General features: G+C 39.2%; 1 protein-coding gene across 1 annotated transcript in view; it reads left to right on the forward strand.

Moving 5' to 3' along the window:
- The window catches only part of kcnd3 (potassium voltage-gated channel, Shal-related subfamily, member 3), a 93,113-nt gene that overhangs the window by 60,136 nt on the left and 12,378 nt on the right, over window positions 1–20,599 (forward strand). The window contains exon 3 of the mRNA XM_068337525.1: window positions 13,554–13,722. Coding sequence (XP_068193626.1) covers window positions 13,554–13,722 — 169 coding nt within the window. The remainder of the gene's footprint in view (window positions 1–13,553; window positions 13,723–20,599) is intronic.

Below are 20,599 nucleotides of genomic sequence, written 5' to 3' on the forward strand. Positions count from 1 at the left end.
TGAATCACACACACATATGCACATACATACACACACATATGCCCACATGCAGAAAACACACATGCCAGTCTCGTCAGGCAGTGAAATAGGACAGGAAGGCTGGGCTTGAAGACACCTCTCCTGAGCCTAAGTGGTGCCCCAGTTTCTCCTGCAGCCTACTTTTCTCTACTACCACACTCATCCAGACAGCTACCTTCATCCACAAACACTGACCCGCGCTGACAGATTGAACGATGGCGTGAAAAAAAACGGAAAAAAAACCACACAAACTGTTGCCACGATTCTCACATTTAATATGTACAGCAGAATTAGATCCGCTATTTTCACTTATTCAGTTATCGGTGTTGTTATGTTAACTTTTCACGGATGCACCTGTCAAGTTGAAATGACATGTTGTTATCTCAGACGCTGACCCAGACAGCACATTGACTGGTCCAAAGCAGATTTAGAGGCGGCTAAAGCCGGCTCCTAGTTAGCTGCATCGACTGCCTCTCCGGCAGTGTCGGTCATAGATCAGTACAGTCAATGCTCCGCCGTGCCAGACACAAATGAGAAGAGCCATGTTTGTCATGTTCACAGTCAATAAGTCAGGCAGCGTAAAGCAGTGTGTGATAAGCAGAGTTTGCAGTGAGCCAATACATGTGTCCAGAGATAAACAGTCTGACAGAGACATCTTTGATTCAAGGAGGAGTGAGCAGCAAATTGTGTGTATCAACGGCTGCTCTCACCTGATTTCACTCTCAGCGATGGAGCGACATTGATCTGTTGCTGGATTATTATTTTTTTATTTTCTGAATAAAAAACGCATTTTTATCCTAATTTTTACCGTGAATCATGCGTTTTCAAATGTTGTGGCTCTCCAAAAACGAGTTCATCGTGAATTACACTTAAACTAAATGGGCTGAGTGTTCACCCCTTTCATGATAGATTAGCTCTAAATGCTAACCATTGTGGCCCTGCTACCACAAATGTGTTTTGCAACCACTAATGGGTAATGTAGCCCTGCTCTAATGTAACCTGGCGCTGATGTAAATGTAACCCTTTTAACTGCAGTGACACAGTACTCTGTATGCTGATCGGCGTTGCAGCTCTCCAAGTTTCCCATGACAACAGGCAACATCAAAGAATCGACAGCAAGAGTCTGCTTTGGTGGTGAAATTGAACATTGATGAAAAAATTTTTTTTTCAGCAAGGCACACCAAAATGTTTGATGAATATGTGACACTATCAAATTTTTCTCTGAGACGTGCACAGCAAGAAATACATGTGCACAATTAACTGATTTCCCTTCCTCTCACACCATTTAGGCTCATATTTTTTCTTTCTTCACAGAGCTATTTTAATTAATTAGATAGGCAACAATTTAATCAGTAAAGTTGATGAGTTACAGGATGTGTAGCATAGAAAATGGCATCACCTGTGGAGTCACATGGGAGTTCAGACAGAAATGGTGAGTGAGAGATTAATTAATTTCCATATCCTTCAGGGAAAAAGTTTAGAAAGCTCAATATTTTAGTCAAGTCAATCACTGAAGAAAAACCGCACCACCTGGGCCTTTGAACGGGTGTCTCATATTGAATTTCTTTCCAGATTTGGCAATGTAAGTCGTAAACTTGAGCTATGACAATCGGGAAGTAAATCACTGGTGGAAGGAATCGACCAGGAAGCGAAGACAACCATGTAGAGAAATAATAACACAAAGATAAAGCAGCCAAATATGGAGATTGTAGCTTCACTGATGCACAAAAACATGCAATCCATACGAAATAAAATGGTTAAACAAATGCAATCATTTTGCTTTTGAAAGGAAAAAAATTCTGCTTTTCTATTCTCTCCCATCTTTCCTGTCGATTCATCTCTCGTCCGTTCCTGCTGGGGTTACCCTTGAACCCCACAGAAGTGTCCCTTTCTTTTTTCTCCTCTTCCCTACAGTCCCTTCCTTACATTTGCATTTCCCCCTCTCTCCCTTCCTTTAATGTTTTTTTTTTTTTTTTTTAATCTTCTGTGTGTGTCCCATTTTCTTTGATCGCCGTGTGAAATCCGTGCTGGGATGGGGCGTACAGTCACCTTGCTGTTCTGACCACGGGCTTGCTGTCGAGTGAAGATGACCCCTGAACTTCTAGGCACTGACCTTTCTCTTTCTCTTCTCTCTCGACTCCAGGCTTATCTTTCCACACAGCCTCGCTTCTTTTCATCTCAGAGCAACAGCTCCAGCAGAGGTCAAGCAGAGAAAGGGGGGGGGGGGGTGGATTGAAGAGGGTACATGTGTTGTATAAATAAATTATATAGATGAATAAATAAAAGGGATCATAGAAGCACAAATTAGAATTACTACAAATTAGAACTTACTACTGGTGTATTCCCTTTTACGCAGTACGTTGTCACGTGCAGCAGGGTATGGACCCAAGTGCAGGACACCAAAAGCAAATCTTCCCTCCATGATTTATTAACAAACGTAAAAATTCTCCAGACAGACAAGAAACTAAAAATCAGGACAGACTACCAGGAACCAAACATGAGCAAATGAACCAGCATCGAGCTCTCCTGGAGCCAGGCTTTAAAAAGCCTCGGGGTCATTCGCACCAAAGCAAGTTCAGGTGTGGTAATCAGACAGGCTGTGTGGATGAGTCTCAGGTGTGGAGAGGACCAACAGGTGTGGAGCCGTGGCTCCACCCACAAGCTTGGCCTCCCCCTGCCACACACCAGCACTGCCACGCCCGACCGTGGCAGTACGTATACATTAAGAAGCTATTATCGGTCATTATACAATAATACAACAAAATTACAGGCTTAGTGTGGAGAGTTGGTTCTACGGCCCAACAAAACGAAATGTTCCTGAGGTGCATGTTTTTTCCAGATGAGTACCTGGAGAAAGTGCAAACATGCAAACAACATACAAACTCTACACAGAAAGGCCATGTTGGGAATGCTGGGGATTGAATCCATAGCTGTCTTGCTGTGAAGCAACAGTGCAAACCAGTATGTCACCGTGCCACGTCATTAAGTAGAACTGCTGATGACAAATCCGGTCAAAGAGCTTGAATTGACTGCAGGTTACATTGTAACCACTGTTTTCTAAGTATAAAAATAAAAATATGTATTTTGGTGGTGAGGAGAGATGAGTTTGGAGATTCCTTTCCAGCTGAGAGATGATGCGAATAATTTTGTACAACACATCAGCTGCCGGGCACAGCGGGCAGCGCTGTCGCCTCGCAACGAGAAGGTTCCGGGCTCGATTCCTTTCTCGGCAGAATGGGATCTGTGTGGGTTCTCTTTAGGTTCTCCAGCCCTCCCACGTCCAAAACATGCAGTTTATGTGAACTGATTTTAATCCCTTTTGACTGTAGGTGTGAGTATGGACGTGAGGGGCTGTTTGTCTGTTGTGTGACCCCATGATGCACTGGCAACGCATCTAGAGCTTACCCCGCCTCTTGCCAGTAGCCAGCTGGGATACGCTCCAGCAACCCCCGTGACCGGTAAAGCGGAAAAGCCACTGTATTACGGTCCACAGAGGGGCATCAAATGCCCTACTGGTATCTCAACTGCCTCTCTAAACATCTACATATTCCACATGTGCTGGGATTTCTATAAGGCACACTTTGCTGGGGGCTCACAGATCTGAACCTTCTGCATGACAGGACAACAATATGGAGAAATGCATGCAGAAAGTCGTGGGGCCACCGACGGGCAAAGGTGTCTGCATAAAGGAGAGATGCGTCCCTCCTCTGGGATTAGAACAAGCAACAGTGTTCTCGGTCAATTCCACGGAGGCAAAACGTTTGCTAGAGACAGTGCGTGCGTTCTCTATCTCCAGTCGCAGCTCGCAGCACGCCAGCTCAGACGTGGGAGGCGGTCTGGAAAGAATTCACAACCTGTCTTCTTAGGGTTCATTTGCTGCTGAACATATCTGTCTGAATAAAACTCAACGCCTGTCAATCAAAGTTGCTTAGATACTCATATCTGGAACAATGTGGTGGTGGACCAATCAACAAAGTGATTTTACTTTATGGTGCATATAAATAAAATGTCTTACCTGCCAACATTGACGCAAGTAGACATCTGTAATTATCTAACATCCAAACTGGTTCTTTATTTCTGTAGCTGATATCGTAATGGAAATGAAATCCCTTTTTGCTTCTCCACACACCAACTCTCCTGACTTTTCTCCAAATGTTTGTTTCAAACTGAACTCAGTTGGTAACCTAATTGAACCACATATCAAGATTATTGTGCCCCAGCTCCTCACCCACCCATTCACCTCTGACACACCGTTTAGTCCATCCAACTTTCACTTTCCAGTAGCCATTGCTGGATTTTATCCATACATTCACTCCACATCAGGCATCTGAGGCTTGATTATATTTCAGCTTTTGTAAAGATTTTCCCATTATCTGGCGTGTGTGTATATAAACAGATTGACATCTATTAAAAAATTACCATATGCACATTGATATGCATGACAACAGACGCATAAATGTGTAAGTGGAGCTGCTATTTTGTGTGAATAAGGTAATACGCCATTAGTCAGTTGTGCAAGCTTTGGGGAATGCTCCTTTCTCAGATATAATTCATATGCTGATATGCTCCCTCTCTTCTGGTAATTGTATTTGCACTTCCCAGTTACTCTTGGAAGTGGTTTCACTGAAGCATTCGCTTGATAGCAGCCTGGTAATCACTAATTACAAAGACAGACACAGACACAAGTAAACACACTCATCCACACTCAAATGCTCTGGCACAAATGAGCAAAGTTTGCAGTAGGGTGTCTGGTTATTATAGTCACAAACTTCTTTCACAGTTATACTCACACTGCTCAAAATTTTCACTCGCTGCTTTTCGTCACTGGGGCATGAAAAAAGCTAAATATTAACTATTTAATGCCTGGATAGAGCACTAGTGGAATGAAGAAGTAATGATGTCTAAATTGAGTGTCTTAATGGCCTATTAATCAAAGTCCATAACGGCAAATTATACACATCTTTAAGTTTAAGGCCCTGTATTGCTGTGAATGCAAAGTTTAAGCTAACATGGACTCATATTTCTGATATTTTTAGATCATAGATTCAGTGACCTTTTAGGGCTCTTGCTGCCTTCACGTATTTCTGGGGGTAAAATGTTTCTCTTCATCTGTTATATGGTTAAGTTGCTTTGTTAATGGACACAAGTGAAAAAAGAACTTCTGTGGCAAATGTAATCATCATGTAAAGTATTGGGATGATTTCTGCATGCTCTGTAAATATGTTGGCAAAGAGAATGCAATGCTGACTATAAAGGTAATAACCTTTTACCAAATTTATAATTAGTATATAAGTAGGAACAGCAAGGATGTTGTGTCCTTCATTCTGCTGTTGTCATGACAGCTTGACAAATATTAAAATATTCTGAAATTTCCACCCACCTCTGGAGTAAAAACATCAAAATAAATTTGTGCAGAATTCATAACAGATCATAGAATCATGGCCAAAGTCCCATCTGATTTTTTACACATTGATGGTGACTTAACAGCAGAGCTCTACTCATAATGAAAACACTTCAAATCAAGCATCGCTTTTGATTATGGTGAAGAGGAATAGAAAGTATATGAAACTGAAAAGTCAAGAGTCAAGTTAGTGCTATTTCAAGTGACAATATAGCAAATTGAGTGTCTGTTACGGAGACATTGTGGCTATCGCTCAGCATGATTCAGTGTACAATTGGTAGTGAAGTGACTGATGGTAATGACCTTTTCTCCATGTGCAGTACAGTGTGAGAGTAATGCCCTTCCCTTTATCAACTTATCTGTGTGTTTCTTACTCCCACTCCCCTCTCATCATTTGACAAATGTACACGAAAAGCTTATATCCCTCCCTCTCAGCGTACCCTAGAAGTCTAAAGAACTGGATTTTTCTCGGGTCCTTTTTTTTGTGTGTGTGTGAGAATGAAAAAGAAGATTATGAATATGATTTAACAGGGCAATCTAGCTAAAGTGATATTTTGTTGCAATAATTCTATTACTGTCAGGGGCCGATGGTAATTTGTTCCATTCTCTAGAAAAAAACACACAGCAGTGCTCCAGCAGCAAACAACAGCAGATCAACAAAAGCACCTTTCTAAGGTGAAACAGTTCCGTGGTTCCATTTCAACTATTATAATGCTAATATTGTAGTTGCAGGTTTTTATGTCCTGCATATGAAAGTATGCTGCCATAGCATTTTAATAATGTATGCATTTTCACAGAATCAATGCAGACCTGTAAATCTTACAGTAATGCAATGGTTAATTTAAGCCTTTTAGGCTGTTATGAACCCGCCTACAGTGTAATGAACACGGTGGATGACTTTGTCTGCTTCCTACTCTATGTGATAAGAGGCATTTAATGGAAGCATTATGTGGAAGTGAATGCCAGTAAATGTAAGACAGAAAGCGTTGAATATCAGCTGTTGGCATTGTTCCCACCTCTCACAATGCCAAGGTTCTTATTTTTACAGCCTTTGAAAACAAGGTTGTTAATATGGTATCAAACAGCATTTATTCATATCCGAGTCGTGTACTGTACAGCAGTGAATAACATTCCTGCTGACAAAACAACGTTCATATTTGTTGGGTATTTTTGTATTCATTAGCATTGGCTTATGATTGGGTTGTTTGATTGGTGCAAGGCTGGGTATTGTGTGGAAGTGTTGTCTTAGTCGTCTTAGATTCAGTCAGTAAAATAAAAGTTACAGTAATTCTTAGTTATGAGGTCGTCTTTACCATTTTGGTCAGTCTGGTCTTCCTTATAGAGAAAACAAAACCTACAGGTTTGTGGTTTGTTTGTTGTTGTTTTTTTCATTTTACTAATGAAAAACACATTGGAGTTGTAAGTTTTACGAAAGTGTCTCTCTTCATAATGTCAATTTAAGTTATGCATCCCAATGTGGAACATGTTTTGATTTGCACATTTATTTCCAATAACAGTCAACACTGAGCCAGAAAACTTTGGTGTAAATAGATTGGTTTGCATTTGGCCCCAAGTTATTTGTAAAAGCCAGGACCTTATTGTAATTAGTTAACACTAATGTACAGTTATTTACATTTTTTTTAATGTTTGTTTCCATCAAACAAACATCAAATGGTAGATATTTGTAAAAATTGTCGTAATAATATTTTTATTTATGCAAATACTTGATTGCATTTTGTCTTCTGCACTCTCTTTCCATACTATGTGAGCGGAGGTCTCCAGAAATAAAACTCATGTGTTATCCATTTGAAAACTCGTCAGTCATAATTGGTGATGGTAGGAAGCCCTCTGGGTTTTTGCTGTCTGATAACATCTACGTAGTTTGAAAAGATCATATTTGAATTGTGAATATATTGAACCTACATTAACTGGTTAAGCAATTAGTTCTCTGAGTCACATCTGAGTAGAGATCAACAAATGAGAGTAGCAATTATAGGTGGTGTCTGTGTTGAGGGACTCCAAAGTTCATTACAGCTCTACTGTATGTGGTTTAATCCACATTAAAGCACTTATAAGTGACCTTCTGCATATTAGCAGACTACATCACAATCTTAATCTGTTCTTTTCCTTTAATCTCTCTTCCTCTTTATCTCTCTCACCTGTTGTGGCTCCACCTCGTTATTTGATGCTTTCCTGCAATGACATTTGTGGACCTGATTATAGATGGTTGTCGCATCCCTGGAGAGCCATGTGTCATCTGAGTTACTTCCATCTGAGTGAGTGGCCATGAAATGTAAGAAGAGAGAATAGATGGATGGGTAGTTAAGGGTTAGAGGCCTGAAAAGACAATCTTTCACGCTACTGAACCCAAAAGAGTGAAGCTTCGTTGGCTTGTGACAGGTTGAATGAAAATGGAACTCTGCTGCCGCTTATGGATAGTTTTATGAGGTGTCATCGTTTATGACCTCCTGTATTTTTCATTGCAGAACTTGACTGAGAGCGTGACTTTATAAATATGGTGAAATGACTTTATGTTCCATATTTTAGTAATCTCTGCAAAAAATATTCTATATTATAGCTTTAGCAGGACTAGATGATCCTTTTATGTGTCTTTCTTTATTTAGAAAACCATTGGTTTTATGCTCTTGTTTGGGTTTAAACTTGGCTTTTTAGACGTTTCTCTACAACATTTAATAAGCCACCTTATTAAATTTTTAAAACTCAGGAAGACATAAATCTCTCTTTTAGAGTCACTATTATTGATCTAACCTTGGTGGAAAATACTTTGTTTGATGGGTTTCTCATCACTCACAGTAGGAAACAAACGGTAATTCTACATCTTTAGGACCTTTAGGGATTTAATGAACTACAGAGTTAAGTGTAAATAAATTGTGGCCAACCCTATTTCTGTATCATGACCTATAGAGTTCCTAAAAAGACAGGTCCTACTAACGTCATTTATTATGTATAAATAGCTTAAGACTGGTCCACACATTGATGTTAGTTAAATTTGGTGCCATAGACAGAACATGCAGTCGCTGTCCGTGGTGCTGAAGGGTTTGCAGTTAATTCACTTCATGTGTTGTGATCCAAAACAGTTTTTTCTTCTTCTGTTTTTTTTTTTTTAATTGTGTCATGTTCTCATTATATTAATTGATGACTAATATTTTCAAAGGATGTATTTTAATGAGTATCTTTATATCCTTTATTATAACGTGGCACACCATTCTGTTGGCTCTGCTTTTGATTAAGGTTGTTAATTGTGAGTCGGGTTTTATTGTCTCAACATGTGGGTTGGTTTTAAACAGTCTCCTGTCTTAAGTCTGCAACTCTGTGTTTATCCCACTGACACACACACACACACACACACACACACACACACATGCAAATCAAACATATATGTCATAAACTTACTGTCAGCACACAGACCTGCACACCACACTGAATGCACCGCCTGTTCCAGTAGGTGATTTCATTCCTCCAGGGGTCAATCCACTGCAAGGGCTTGTGGTCCAAACAAAATCACTTAGCCTATATCTTAAGGGAGCCGAGGAAAATTGCAGAAGAATCACATGGGATTTGGTCTGTAAATAGAAACCCAACCCTCAACACCTAACCTCTCGCTCTTTCTCTCCCTCTCTCTTTCAAAAAGAAATGTCTTATCCTGAGTATAGGTTCCGAAATTCCACAATAATTGCTCACTCTGTGACTCATTGTGCAGTAAAGTGCCTTTACAGAAACATAACAATGGGAGTTCTACGTTCCATCAAACATATAGTAATGTAATTGTATCATCCTTTGTGTTTGCCATCTCTTGATACCAGATGCTCGTGTGCTGCTTACGTTTCCTCAGCCGATATTTGAGGGGATGAGCCGTATTTTTGACATGACCTGCCATGATCACAGATGTGTGTGTCTATCATCCCACAGGCCACATCTGATGGCTCCATCCATCACACACCTTCACAAGAATCCTCAGTCCCACTCAATAAACCTCTTCCTATCCTTCCTAGACTTTATTAATGTGGCCCGCAGAGACCCGGCCTCTGCTATGATGGAATGTGAAAAACCTTGACCGAGGATTGACCTGCACACCTGACCTGTGTGTGTTTGTGTGTTGGAAAACGAGCATATAATATACACGTGTATACACTTCTTGTTTGCTGTGTGTGTATGTGTGTGTGTGCTTATGAATGTGAGAAGGGTTATGAGGGCTGATGGGAATAAAGAAAAAAACACCTCCTGGGCCTATTGCATCTGCTGAGAAATTCTTTCTACCGCCTGATTTACCATCTTTCAGTGCTTATCCTTCATCTGCCTTTTTGAGGCACATACCTCCATCCCCATCGTTGCTGATCTCTTGCAGAGTTAGAAATGGCCCCAGCACTCATCCAGGCAGGAGGGGAAGAATGTACATCCAACCTCACTTATCACATGCACACACACAGACACACACACACATGCACTCACCCTTATACCGCTACACCACATCTTTCTGTTTCTTTCATGTGCACCAGCCCAGTCTTATCTCTGTGCCACGTATCATGCTGCAGCGATGGTATCATCAGAGACAGGCCGTCTTGACTAAATGAGAGTGGCAAATTGACTGTAGTATTAGGAGAGAATGGGCCTCTATCAGGGAATCTGATAGGATGCCATTAAAGAAGGTTTCCAGATGAATATGATTAGCTTTTCATTCCTCCTAATGGAAACATCTTCAGAAGAAGGGAGGAGATGAAATGTTCAGTGATAGGGCCTCTGTACGGCTGATGGGATTGTTATTGCCTAATTTGGGTAGAAAGTCCATTAAAGCTCTTGGAAGGGACGATGAATGTTCTCTGTAAGTATACTCTCAGTATGGCTGCAGACCAGTCGCTCTCTGTGTGGGCAGTACTTTGCTTTGTTGATGTGGAAAACCACCCTCCACTTAAATGGCTTCATATTGAGTTTGTTTTTTTTGTTTTTTGAAATTTGTGACTAATGAGTGCGAGGTTTGATCTCTTGTTTCATCTCTTCCACAAAAATTGAACTGAATTGGGTTGTTTTGTGTATTTTTTGGTTTGTGTGTGTGTGTGTGTGTGTGTGTGTGTGTGTGTGTGTGTGTGTGTGTGTGTGTGTGTGTGTGTGTGTGTGTGTGTGTGTGTGTGTGTGTGTGTGTGTGTGTGTGTGTGTTTGCGTTACCATTTTGCATTTTTGCCATCTCTAACTGACTGTGACAGAAGTGCTTCATTAAATTATAAAATGACTACGATGAGCACAACAAGCAGATTATCGTTCATTTTCTCGAGAGCCTCTGGGGTTCTGTTTCCCCAAGTCCTCAAATAACAACCAGCTTTATTCTTAGTGATTCGTCAAAGTGAATGAATTTGATGAGTGCTAGTTGGAAGCATGTTTCAGTGTATATCTAGGAGTTGAGAGAACTTTAAAAAAATTTAGTCTTTCTATCTGTCTGAAGTCATTACAGCACAAACGTCATCATAACGCTTTTCATTAGATTGCACTGAAGCACGTTGCTGGAAAAGACACTGGGTAACGCAGCAGCACACACTTTTGGATGTTTCTGTTTTTAAATATTTCATTAGAGCTGAAAATGTTCAGGCATAACAGAGTAGTAGCATAATAATATATAAGGTACTGTGATATAGACATTTTACAGGTATCAGGGTCATGGCTATTTGTCAGGCGCTGATGAAAGTTAAGTTGGAAAGTAGTTTTCTTGTTTTGTACTCACTTATCTAAAATCATGCCAACATGGAATGTCATCAGTCAGAATCAGAGACAGACTACCGGATCCCTGCAGTGTAACTGTGGCATTGCAGTTGCACTGAAGGAACGTAAAAGAGACCCAGAAATTGAAAAAAACTAAAAATGGGAATGATATGAAAACTTTTTTTTAAAAAAAGAGAGAGAGACAAAAATAAGGCAGAGATAAGATGAGACAGAAATATATTTAATTAACAGGGGCTTTGCCACAATAAAACAATAGATGATAAGAAGCAGAAACAGCTGTAGAAGTTGTAGAAATGTTATTATTGAACTACAATATTAACAACTTAATAGATAATGGGCCGATTAAACTGCAATGTAGCCCTACAGTATGTTGTAGGATGCAATCTTAAGTTCTGTTGGGTTTTTATATTATATTGTTGTACTGAAGAGCATCTCATATTTTGTCCCTTGTCATCATGAGCAACGACAGCGCACCAAATACACGCAACCCATTGTAATACAAGTCAACAGCAATGCAAACTACATCCTCCAAAAAAAGTGTCAATTTAAATTTATGAAACCGTTTCCATAAAAATTGAAAATTTAATCCTAATTTACGAGGGATTCATTTAACAGCATTTATCAGCGACATGAAGTTACAGGTAGGAAAAAAATTCAGTTCTCTCTCATTTTCAATTCTATGTTTTTCCCATTAGATTGGTTTTAATTCACTTCATGTTTAGACTCCTTTATAGATTTATAATGTTCCTCTAACCAATAAATATGACTGCATGTCAAATGTTAAAACTGTGTCATAACCTTTGTTGTTCATACAATGTCCCATTAATAGTTTATTGCACCACAGTTTTTGACGTCACTGCATTTGCCTCATCTTTGGCATTTTTATTTTTAAAATTTCTGGCTTTGCCTCAACTGCAACATCCAATTTATGTGTTTCTGTGAAACCGCAAATTTAAAAAAATTGTGTATTTTCTTTGTAGATGATTGTGTCCATCAATCATTTGCCCTTTTTATGCAGCGATTACACAACAGCACAAGAGGCTCCTTGTTTATGGCATCTCTGTTTTTTTACAGCGAACAAATTAATGACTGAATGTTGCTGCTCTAGTGCATCTTTTTAAATACTAAGCTTCTATTCAGCAAGCAAAAGAGGTGTGATCTATAACATGGCAGGTTTGGCATCTACTGTGACATTTTGCTCATGCGTATATAGTAAAATGTAGTATTTGTCAAGTGTGAGTTAACGTGGCAAAAGTAATTATTTACCCTCCCTTCTACGTGGTGTTGTTGGTATGGTTGGTTTGATATGGTTTATAGAATGAGCTACTATCTAATTTATTTGTCTAGCTCAAGAGAAGTGATGTAAAACTCAGTGAGAACAATTTACAACAAAAAAAAAACATATAAAAATCCCTGAGGGCCAAGTCTGCTGCCCATATTGAGGTCGTTGTGTGTGAAATTATTGCATTTAAGACAAGTGAAAATGCATTTTTGAGTGTGATGAGTTAGTACTTAAGATCAGATTATTTTGCATGATAAACACCCCACTTGAAAGGCAGGATTTGTGTTCATAATATTCCCTTCTCACATAATCTCCTTAAACGTAATTATGTAATGCAGGGTTTCCTGCTGCTTTTGGTTTCATGTTTGTTTGTTGACTCAGAGGTAGTTTTAGTTGCACCGGTAGAAATCTTTATTCAGTTGGAAAATGTAAAAGAATTACCTTCACTTTTTACTCATGAATAAGAAAAGAGCACAATTAGAAATAACACTTGCTTTTCCTATACTTCTTACGTTCTTCTCCTTTAGCTTCTAAATTTCTTTTCATGTGTCGTCGTTTCCTTCCACTGTTTATTTCTACAGTGTTGATTCTTCCTTTGGGGGGAAAAAATGGGAATTTAATGCGGTTATTGTAATTGGGTTGTTGGTCTTTGAACTGAAGATGAGATTGCTTTTGACTTGCAAATATTTCAGATTCAATTTGGCTAAATGACTTTTGGGAAATGTCTGGCATTCACGTGTCCTCCTCTTCCTCTTCTGTAAAGGTTAATAATATTTGCTCCTAGTGAATGAGTCAGTGGATTTTACTGTGCCATTCAGCAGGAGAGGAGATTTTGTCGGGTCTTTCATTGTTAGGGTTGGATTAGAGTCAGCAGGTCAACCTTTATTCTAGTAGGAATGGACACATACAGTATGGAGAAGCCAAAAAAATGAAGATGAAAGCAACGATAAAGTGAAAGCGAGTTGTACTTTATGTGTGCGTGTGTGTGTGTGTGTCAGTTGTGAATATCTTCCCGTTGACTGTGCAAACCTGGAAGGTTGAGTAACTGCCGACAGATTTTATTTCCTGCATAATAAGATATTTTATTAAATGTGTTCTATCTTTCTCCCTGTCACCTCGCAGGTATGGAGACATGGTTCCTAAAACGATTGCAGGGAAGATCTTTGGCTCCATCTGCTCTCTGAGTGGGGTGCTGGTAATAGCCCTGCCTGTGCCTGTCATCGTGTCCAACTTTAGCCGCATCTATCACCAGAACCAGAGGGCAGACAAGCGGCGGGCGCAGAAGGTTCAGGTGAATATGGTTTTATTTCGCTTCCCAGAGAGTCGAGCCTCCATTCCAGAGGGGAGCGCTCATATTTCTCCTTCCAAAATGAGAGGACTCCTCAACCATTAGGGCGTCCCAGAGACCTATGATGATGTGTGTGTAATCTGTGATTAAGTGTAATTGAGTATCACCATACATGAATCGACCTTCTCTGTTTATTTCATTCTGTAAAGCCTGAATTTCCTATTTCCCTTCATTCTGATTAAATATGAACAATTTTGTAAAGAGGTCCTTCTTACCCGCTGGTATCATCTTCACAAGGTCTTGTTGTTGTGTTGTTGGTACCGTGAGAAGCGTGGGAGGTTATTCTAGCATAGCTCAATTCCCGGTGGGATCAAAAGACCGCTCCTCCCCAAAGGAAGGAAATTCATCATGAGCGCTACATTTTGTCAATATGAGGATTCTTGTTAGCAATTTCTAAATTATGCATTCTGTATGAAGGGGGTTTTCAAGCACTAAGTAATGGCTTTATCAATAGTTAAATTACCACATCGTGCTTTATAGATCAGCTATAAGCCATTAATGAGAACATTGTTTTGTGAACATCTTCTTTTTGTCTTTTTAGTTATTTGATTTTTCAAAGAAAAAAAATCATCTCTCAAGCATTTCATTTATGAATCATATATTTTTTACAGTTCAATAAACTTAAAGTCTTATCAGCAAATGTTGAACACACAAGTATTTTAAGGGATTATGAGCATTTGCATTTTAATTACGTTATTACCTAATAAAAACAAATCTCACTCATATTAATGGCTTGTTCCCAATCTTCAACTGATTACTAAATTATTTACTGAAGCCGAGGTTTGATAAATTGGACAAACAAGGACAAGAAGCTTGATTTAGAGAGTATCAAACAGCCCCGCCCGGCAGCTGGGGTACACGTGTGAGTGGATTTCAGCACTTGCATTAAGCTCTCTTAGTCTTTTTAGCCCAGTAAATACAGAAATATACAACTCAAGGCCACAGTTTCTATTCACTGTGAAGGGATTTATCTTGGTAGTAACTGTTTCCACTACTGACCTACGATCTGTCATTCATTTTGAGCTGCAGGGGTCAAGGTGTGCTGCTGTGGGGGTGTGTTTGTGCATTTGAGTTAGTTGTTGTCGTTGGGATTGCTGCTCAGGAACCGCAGTCAAGTTCATTTCATCCATATCCACTTTAAAACTAACTTTACCAAAGCTAGGAAAGTGAAGCACATTGTTGTCATTATCGCATCCAAGGACTCAATATTTCAGTCTCATGTGAAAAATTCTAACGTAAATCCTCAGTATCTTAATGAAGATAATAAATGTTGCCTCACTGACATTTTAGAAGTCTGCTTTTGGCTGCATGTTCTTTCCCATTATTGCATCATTACTATTTATTAATGACACGCCTGTGATAGCAACAACCACAATTAATTTATTGAGCGATATTAAAACAATTTGTTATGACTGTAACAAGACATTTTATCCCTTAATGAACAACTTTTACCATCAACTAAGCTTAAGTAATTGTTAGATAGTTTGATAGGTCGAATACAAGTTATTTTCTCAACAAACTTAAGATTTTAAACAATTTTGTGTTGCATTAATGCAATGTTTTCTTTTGAATTGAGTTTTGATGACTTTATTATCTTGTCTCTTCGTAGTGGTTTGAAGTGGATAATGCTTGGAATGGAAAAGATTATGTCATTCACAATCTTAATCAGTGTGTGATAGAAATGGATGATCTCACACACAATATAATCTGATCAGCCTTACCCACTTTTTCAAAATTTATATATGAGTGACAGAAAAAATATGGTGTGAAATTCATTTTCAGAACAGTAAGCTCTGCAGAACAGTAGGCTCAACATAGTATCTTGTTCTTTCAAACATACTGCAATGTTTCCCATGATTCAGCAGTTTCCACATTCACTCTCCCCACAGCTCGAATGTATTTTGTAAAAACAAAACTGAAAAGAAAAATCACAAATGTCAACAACAAAACTTTAAATGTAACCATTGATTGAAGGACTTGAAAAGACCGAACAACAACTTGTTTCATAAATACTATTATCTACAATGCACACATACAGCATCGTTAAAAGAAAACTAAAAATATATCAGACCTGTTCACTTTTGTGGTGGAATATTTTATTTCAAATATTCGTTCTGTGAAGCTTTTTCTTGCGAAGTTAGCTTATATTGTAACCTACAAGAGCACCCAGCGTGCTGAATGCCCTTATAACATCACCATAGCACACACAACAGCAGCATCAATGGATTTAATGATTTAATACAAATAAGAAATGCAAATTTCAAACCTGCAGAATAAAATAATCACTTCAAACCAGTGAATATCAGCAAGTGGTTTGTCGTTGTGGGGAGATTTAATCCTCAAGAATAGCGATAAAAGTGCACCCAGCCATAAATGTATGATGGATTATGTAAATTTGTGTTAACCTGTAGAAGATTTTATTGTCCTATCTTCCTTTGGGTAAATAGCCCAGCTGTTAGACTTTCAACAGAATCATGTTGTGTGTGTCTCCATGAGCCAAACTGGCAGCATCAGCTGGTGCACATACAGAACCGGACTGGTAATCATAGTTTGAGGGCAAACCTGACCGTTGTTGTTATCCTCAAATAGATACTGTAGCAGTGTGTTTGTGGTGAGGTGGCAGACATGCACACACTGACACCAAGTCCATTCCTATCACTCACATTTGAGCTTCTCCTAACAAGGCTTCTTCCACTTCCACTACCTTTTCTTATGTCTTTTCAGCTCCTCTCATTTCTGCTCCCCTGCCTCTTGCAACACCCCCCCCTGCCTCCTCACCCTCCCTTTTCTCACCCTCACTGTGATTACTGCCATCCATCTCAGTGCATGCTGTTAAAAAATCTTTCCAAAGTCCTGCCCAGTTTGGAGCTTTTCTTTTAAAGCAAGGCTCCAGTGCAGCATGGCAGAGTGAACATGGTGGAATAGACACACAGGTAGGGGGGTGGGGGTGTGGAATGAGGGTCACAAGAAATTATCGAGATTGAAAACAGGGGGTGGAACCAATGAGGTGTATAGTGTTGACGCAGAGGGAAGAGAGGTGAGGAGTGGTGATGAGGAAGGCTGGAGGCGAGGAGAGGAGGGAGAAGGGAAGGCAGGGGCGACTGTAGGATGGGGGGGGACTGGAGGCGATGTGTGTCCTGATGCTGTGTTCTTTCCTAAAATAGCAATCACCCAGACGAGGTCTTGGCTCGAAGGAAGGTGTGTGTGTCTGTCTGTCTGCTGGTGTGCATGTGTGGATCTGTTTAAGTGCATGAATTAATGTCAGCATCTGTGCGCGCGTGCGTGTGTGTGTGTGTGTGTGTGTGTGTGTGTGTGTGTGTGTGTGTGTGTGTGTGTGTGTGTGTGTGTGTGTGTGTGTGTGTGTGTGTGTGTGTGTGTGCGCATCCACCATACTGCCTGTCATTTAGACCCTGCCCTTGGTCTGTCCCACCTTTCTGAGTAACTTCTACTGAGTCACGGTGTTGTGCAGTGTCCCAAACACCAACAACAACTTACCAGTGCTGCGTGACAGTCTGTCATCGTTAACTAGTACTAATTCCCTCCCCTGCATACCTCCAGTCAGGTCAACACTTTTCTCAAAAGCACATACGTCCAACAGAAATCTGTAACTCAGATTTTATTCTGTTTCGCAGCAGTACCATTCAACTGTCTCATCACTGCCTTCATAGCCATATTGCATCTGGGTGAGTTAATCCCTTGAAAGCATTATTACTACGACAAATCAAGCATTTAAGCGCCAAGTATGATGATAGGTTTGCAAATGTGATATTTTAGAGCATTTAGGCAACGCAATCTGTTTACCATCGCCGTCTTAAATTAGCCCACAGGATTAAGTGTTGCTTAGAATTTAAGCTTGTGTGCTTACAACCAATAGAGTGTCTTGAATTACATATTGTGGTGGCTTTCTTGGTGGATGCTGTGGAAATTATGTGTTTTTATATCCAAACTAGTCGTTAGCTGACAAGTCTTTTCTTGTCTTATTTTAGACATGTTGGGTCTTTATGGATTACCATAATGGTCCAGCACCTTTTCCAGACTGAATTACCACCTAATGGCCTGGAATATTTTACAGATATTCATTGCAGGATTATGTTATGACCCCACATTTAAGTGAAATATCCTACACAATACTGGATGAATTGTCGTTCAGTTTGATGCAGATTTTGTCACAATCTATTATTCTTATTCTTATTCTTAGATTGAGCCACAAAAATATCTTGATTTCCTGATGTGTCATTAAATCCATCACCAGGTCAGAGATACTTTTTGCTACTGAACCCCTTCAGACTTAATGACATTCCCATTAGCCTCAGCTGTAATTTGTATTTAGTGCTAATCAGCAAAGGTTACCCACTATGTTAATCGCTAACTGTGAAACGAGAGATCTCAGTCTCGTCTCCGCATCTGCATGTCATCCAAATAGCTTGAGAAGCACTCATCCGATATACGCCTCACTCTGTACAGCAGAGTGAGGCTCAGGACCAGAGATACAAACTCACAGATGAGATGATAAAGAACAGTTTGACAAATGTAGTTTCATATGACAATCTCTAAGAACACAAAATGTGGCAGTGAAAATAAATCGGTGATGGTAGCTGAGTGATAACAGCAGCAAAGAAGCATTTTTCAATTTTCAGTTTACTTTAATGACCATTTAGACTTTAGAAACCAGATTAGAATAATCGACTTAATGAAATAATAATTCATACAAATATGTTTTCACACAACCAAAGTAAGGATAGAAATATTTAAATTTGCCTTAGATTGTCTTAATGAGCCTGTATAGTCCAGTGATTAAATTAATTAAAACTACTTTAAGTTTCAAGTCACGTTAAATAAAAATATGGATTTTCCAGTTATGGCTACCTACTGGAATTAATTTAATGTATGTGTCACAGCAATCCCTATTAAATATATGGTCCAATATGTTTTGATTGAGTATCTAACAAAGGTCTATTTAATTAACCTCATATATGGAAATCAGATGCTTAAATAGATAGTTTATATAAGTCAGTGAAGTTTTTTATTTCTACTTTGATAAATTAATTGGCTTTGTTACTTAACTTACAAAATGTATATTTTTAATAATGAATTTTTGGATTAATCAACTATTTGCAAGACAATCTCATTAATTAGACATTAATAAATAAAAAGATGACATTAGTTGCAGCTGAACACGTCATGCAAAGAACTTATACCTAATAGGTCACCTCATTTGAGTTTAAAAATAATGTTTTTGAAAACAATGAAGCAATTTTGATGAGCAGATCTCTATAAATTTGCATTAATATCAAATTCTTCGTAATCTGTCCCTTGTGAAGATGAATTATGAATGATCGCTTAAAGTACAGCCCCATAAAGCCACAAAGCCACTTAATGGGGTATAATTTGTAGCAACGGTAATAAATTAATTACCTTTTTATAACAGCTGTTGCTGACGAACGTTCGCCCATTCTGTGTTACATCACATTAATTTAATGTTTGACTCTAGGTTGGCAGTTTCTCACACAATAAAAGATCAGAGTCTGTGACAGGACCATTACCATCACATGGTCACTCATTCAAATGACAACTGTGATCCTTAATGCCTCGCTCAAGCCATGACTTAGCCAAGCATACCACATCCTTCAGTACCCCATTAGCACTGTCTACATAGCATCAAGTGTTCTTTAATGCTCCATAACCTTAATGACATATGACCTTGCAATCATTAAGCCGACCATTTAGCAAGCGTAACTGGTTATTTACCACTACCAATCGGCATTCGTTCTGCATTTATTACCTTCACGTGGGTATATTTCACGGAAATTCCATTTCTTCTTCAGGCTATTTCCTGTAATAAGTATGTTTAACTGAGAGTAAAATGGGATAGCTGGTTAGGATTAGCTCTCGCAGTGCTTAAACTATGATGGGACACCGGACAAGAGAGACGAAAGAAAGACTCATTGAGGAGAGGAAGTTCAGCATTTATAGTCATTCCTCTTGTCCCTTTTTCTTTCCCAACATGCCTTTTCCCTCCCTCCTTAACCCTGTTCACATCCATCTTCATTCGGCTCTAATTGTTGGCTGTTCTGTGCTCCCATTACAATTAGTTATCCATCTGGGTGGTGGTAGACAGACACCCCCTGATCTATCTCAATGCACAAAGGAAAGATACATGAGGATGCCACCAGTTGATGTGTGGCATAGAAGGAATGCAAAGCAGAGAAACAAACATAATTTCTCTATTCAGCATCCCTCTGGTGAATTTGCTGTACAATACTGAGTTTTGAGTCTTTTTTTACACAATATGGTTAAAGTTGGACTGTAGTTTTGCCTCTGAGCTGGCAGTGGAGGTTGTAAGAGCATCATATCAACTTACAGTACATATAAATGGGTGAGCTGGTAAGGATTTGACTATATATTATGTGTGTGATTCACAACCACAGAATGCAGGTAGGTGTGGGAAGCAGTCCACTCAAGGAAAAAGAAGATCAAGCTAAAAACCCAGTTGGAGCGACTGCTTTATTTAAACTTTGAGCAGAGGTCGAGATCTGCTGCCATGTAAAAGTAAATGATTGTTGCTATTTCATTTTTTACAAAACATCGTTATACATCATGCCTTTTTTTTTTTTTTTTTTTTTACCAGACGCTGCTGAGCTATTTATTACAGCTAGTGGAGCAGTGTTAAGCCATCATTCATTGGAGTGGTGAGAACAAAACTGCATTTTTGTTCAGACTCTATCACGCAGTCTCTTTGTAAAGGGGCGTTAAGCCATTCCCTTTGTTGTCATGACCGGCTCGAAGCCATGAGGCCAGGAGGATGTAAGACAAATAAAAA

Source organism: Antennarius striatus, chromosome 2 (assembly GCF_040054535.1).
Source record: "Antennarius striatus isolate MH-2024 chromosome 2, ASM4005453v1, whole genome shotgun sequence".
Lineage (NCBI taxonomy): Eukaryota > Metazoa > Chordata > Actinopteri > Lophiiformes > Antennariidae > Antennarius > Antennarius striatus.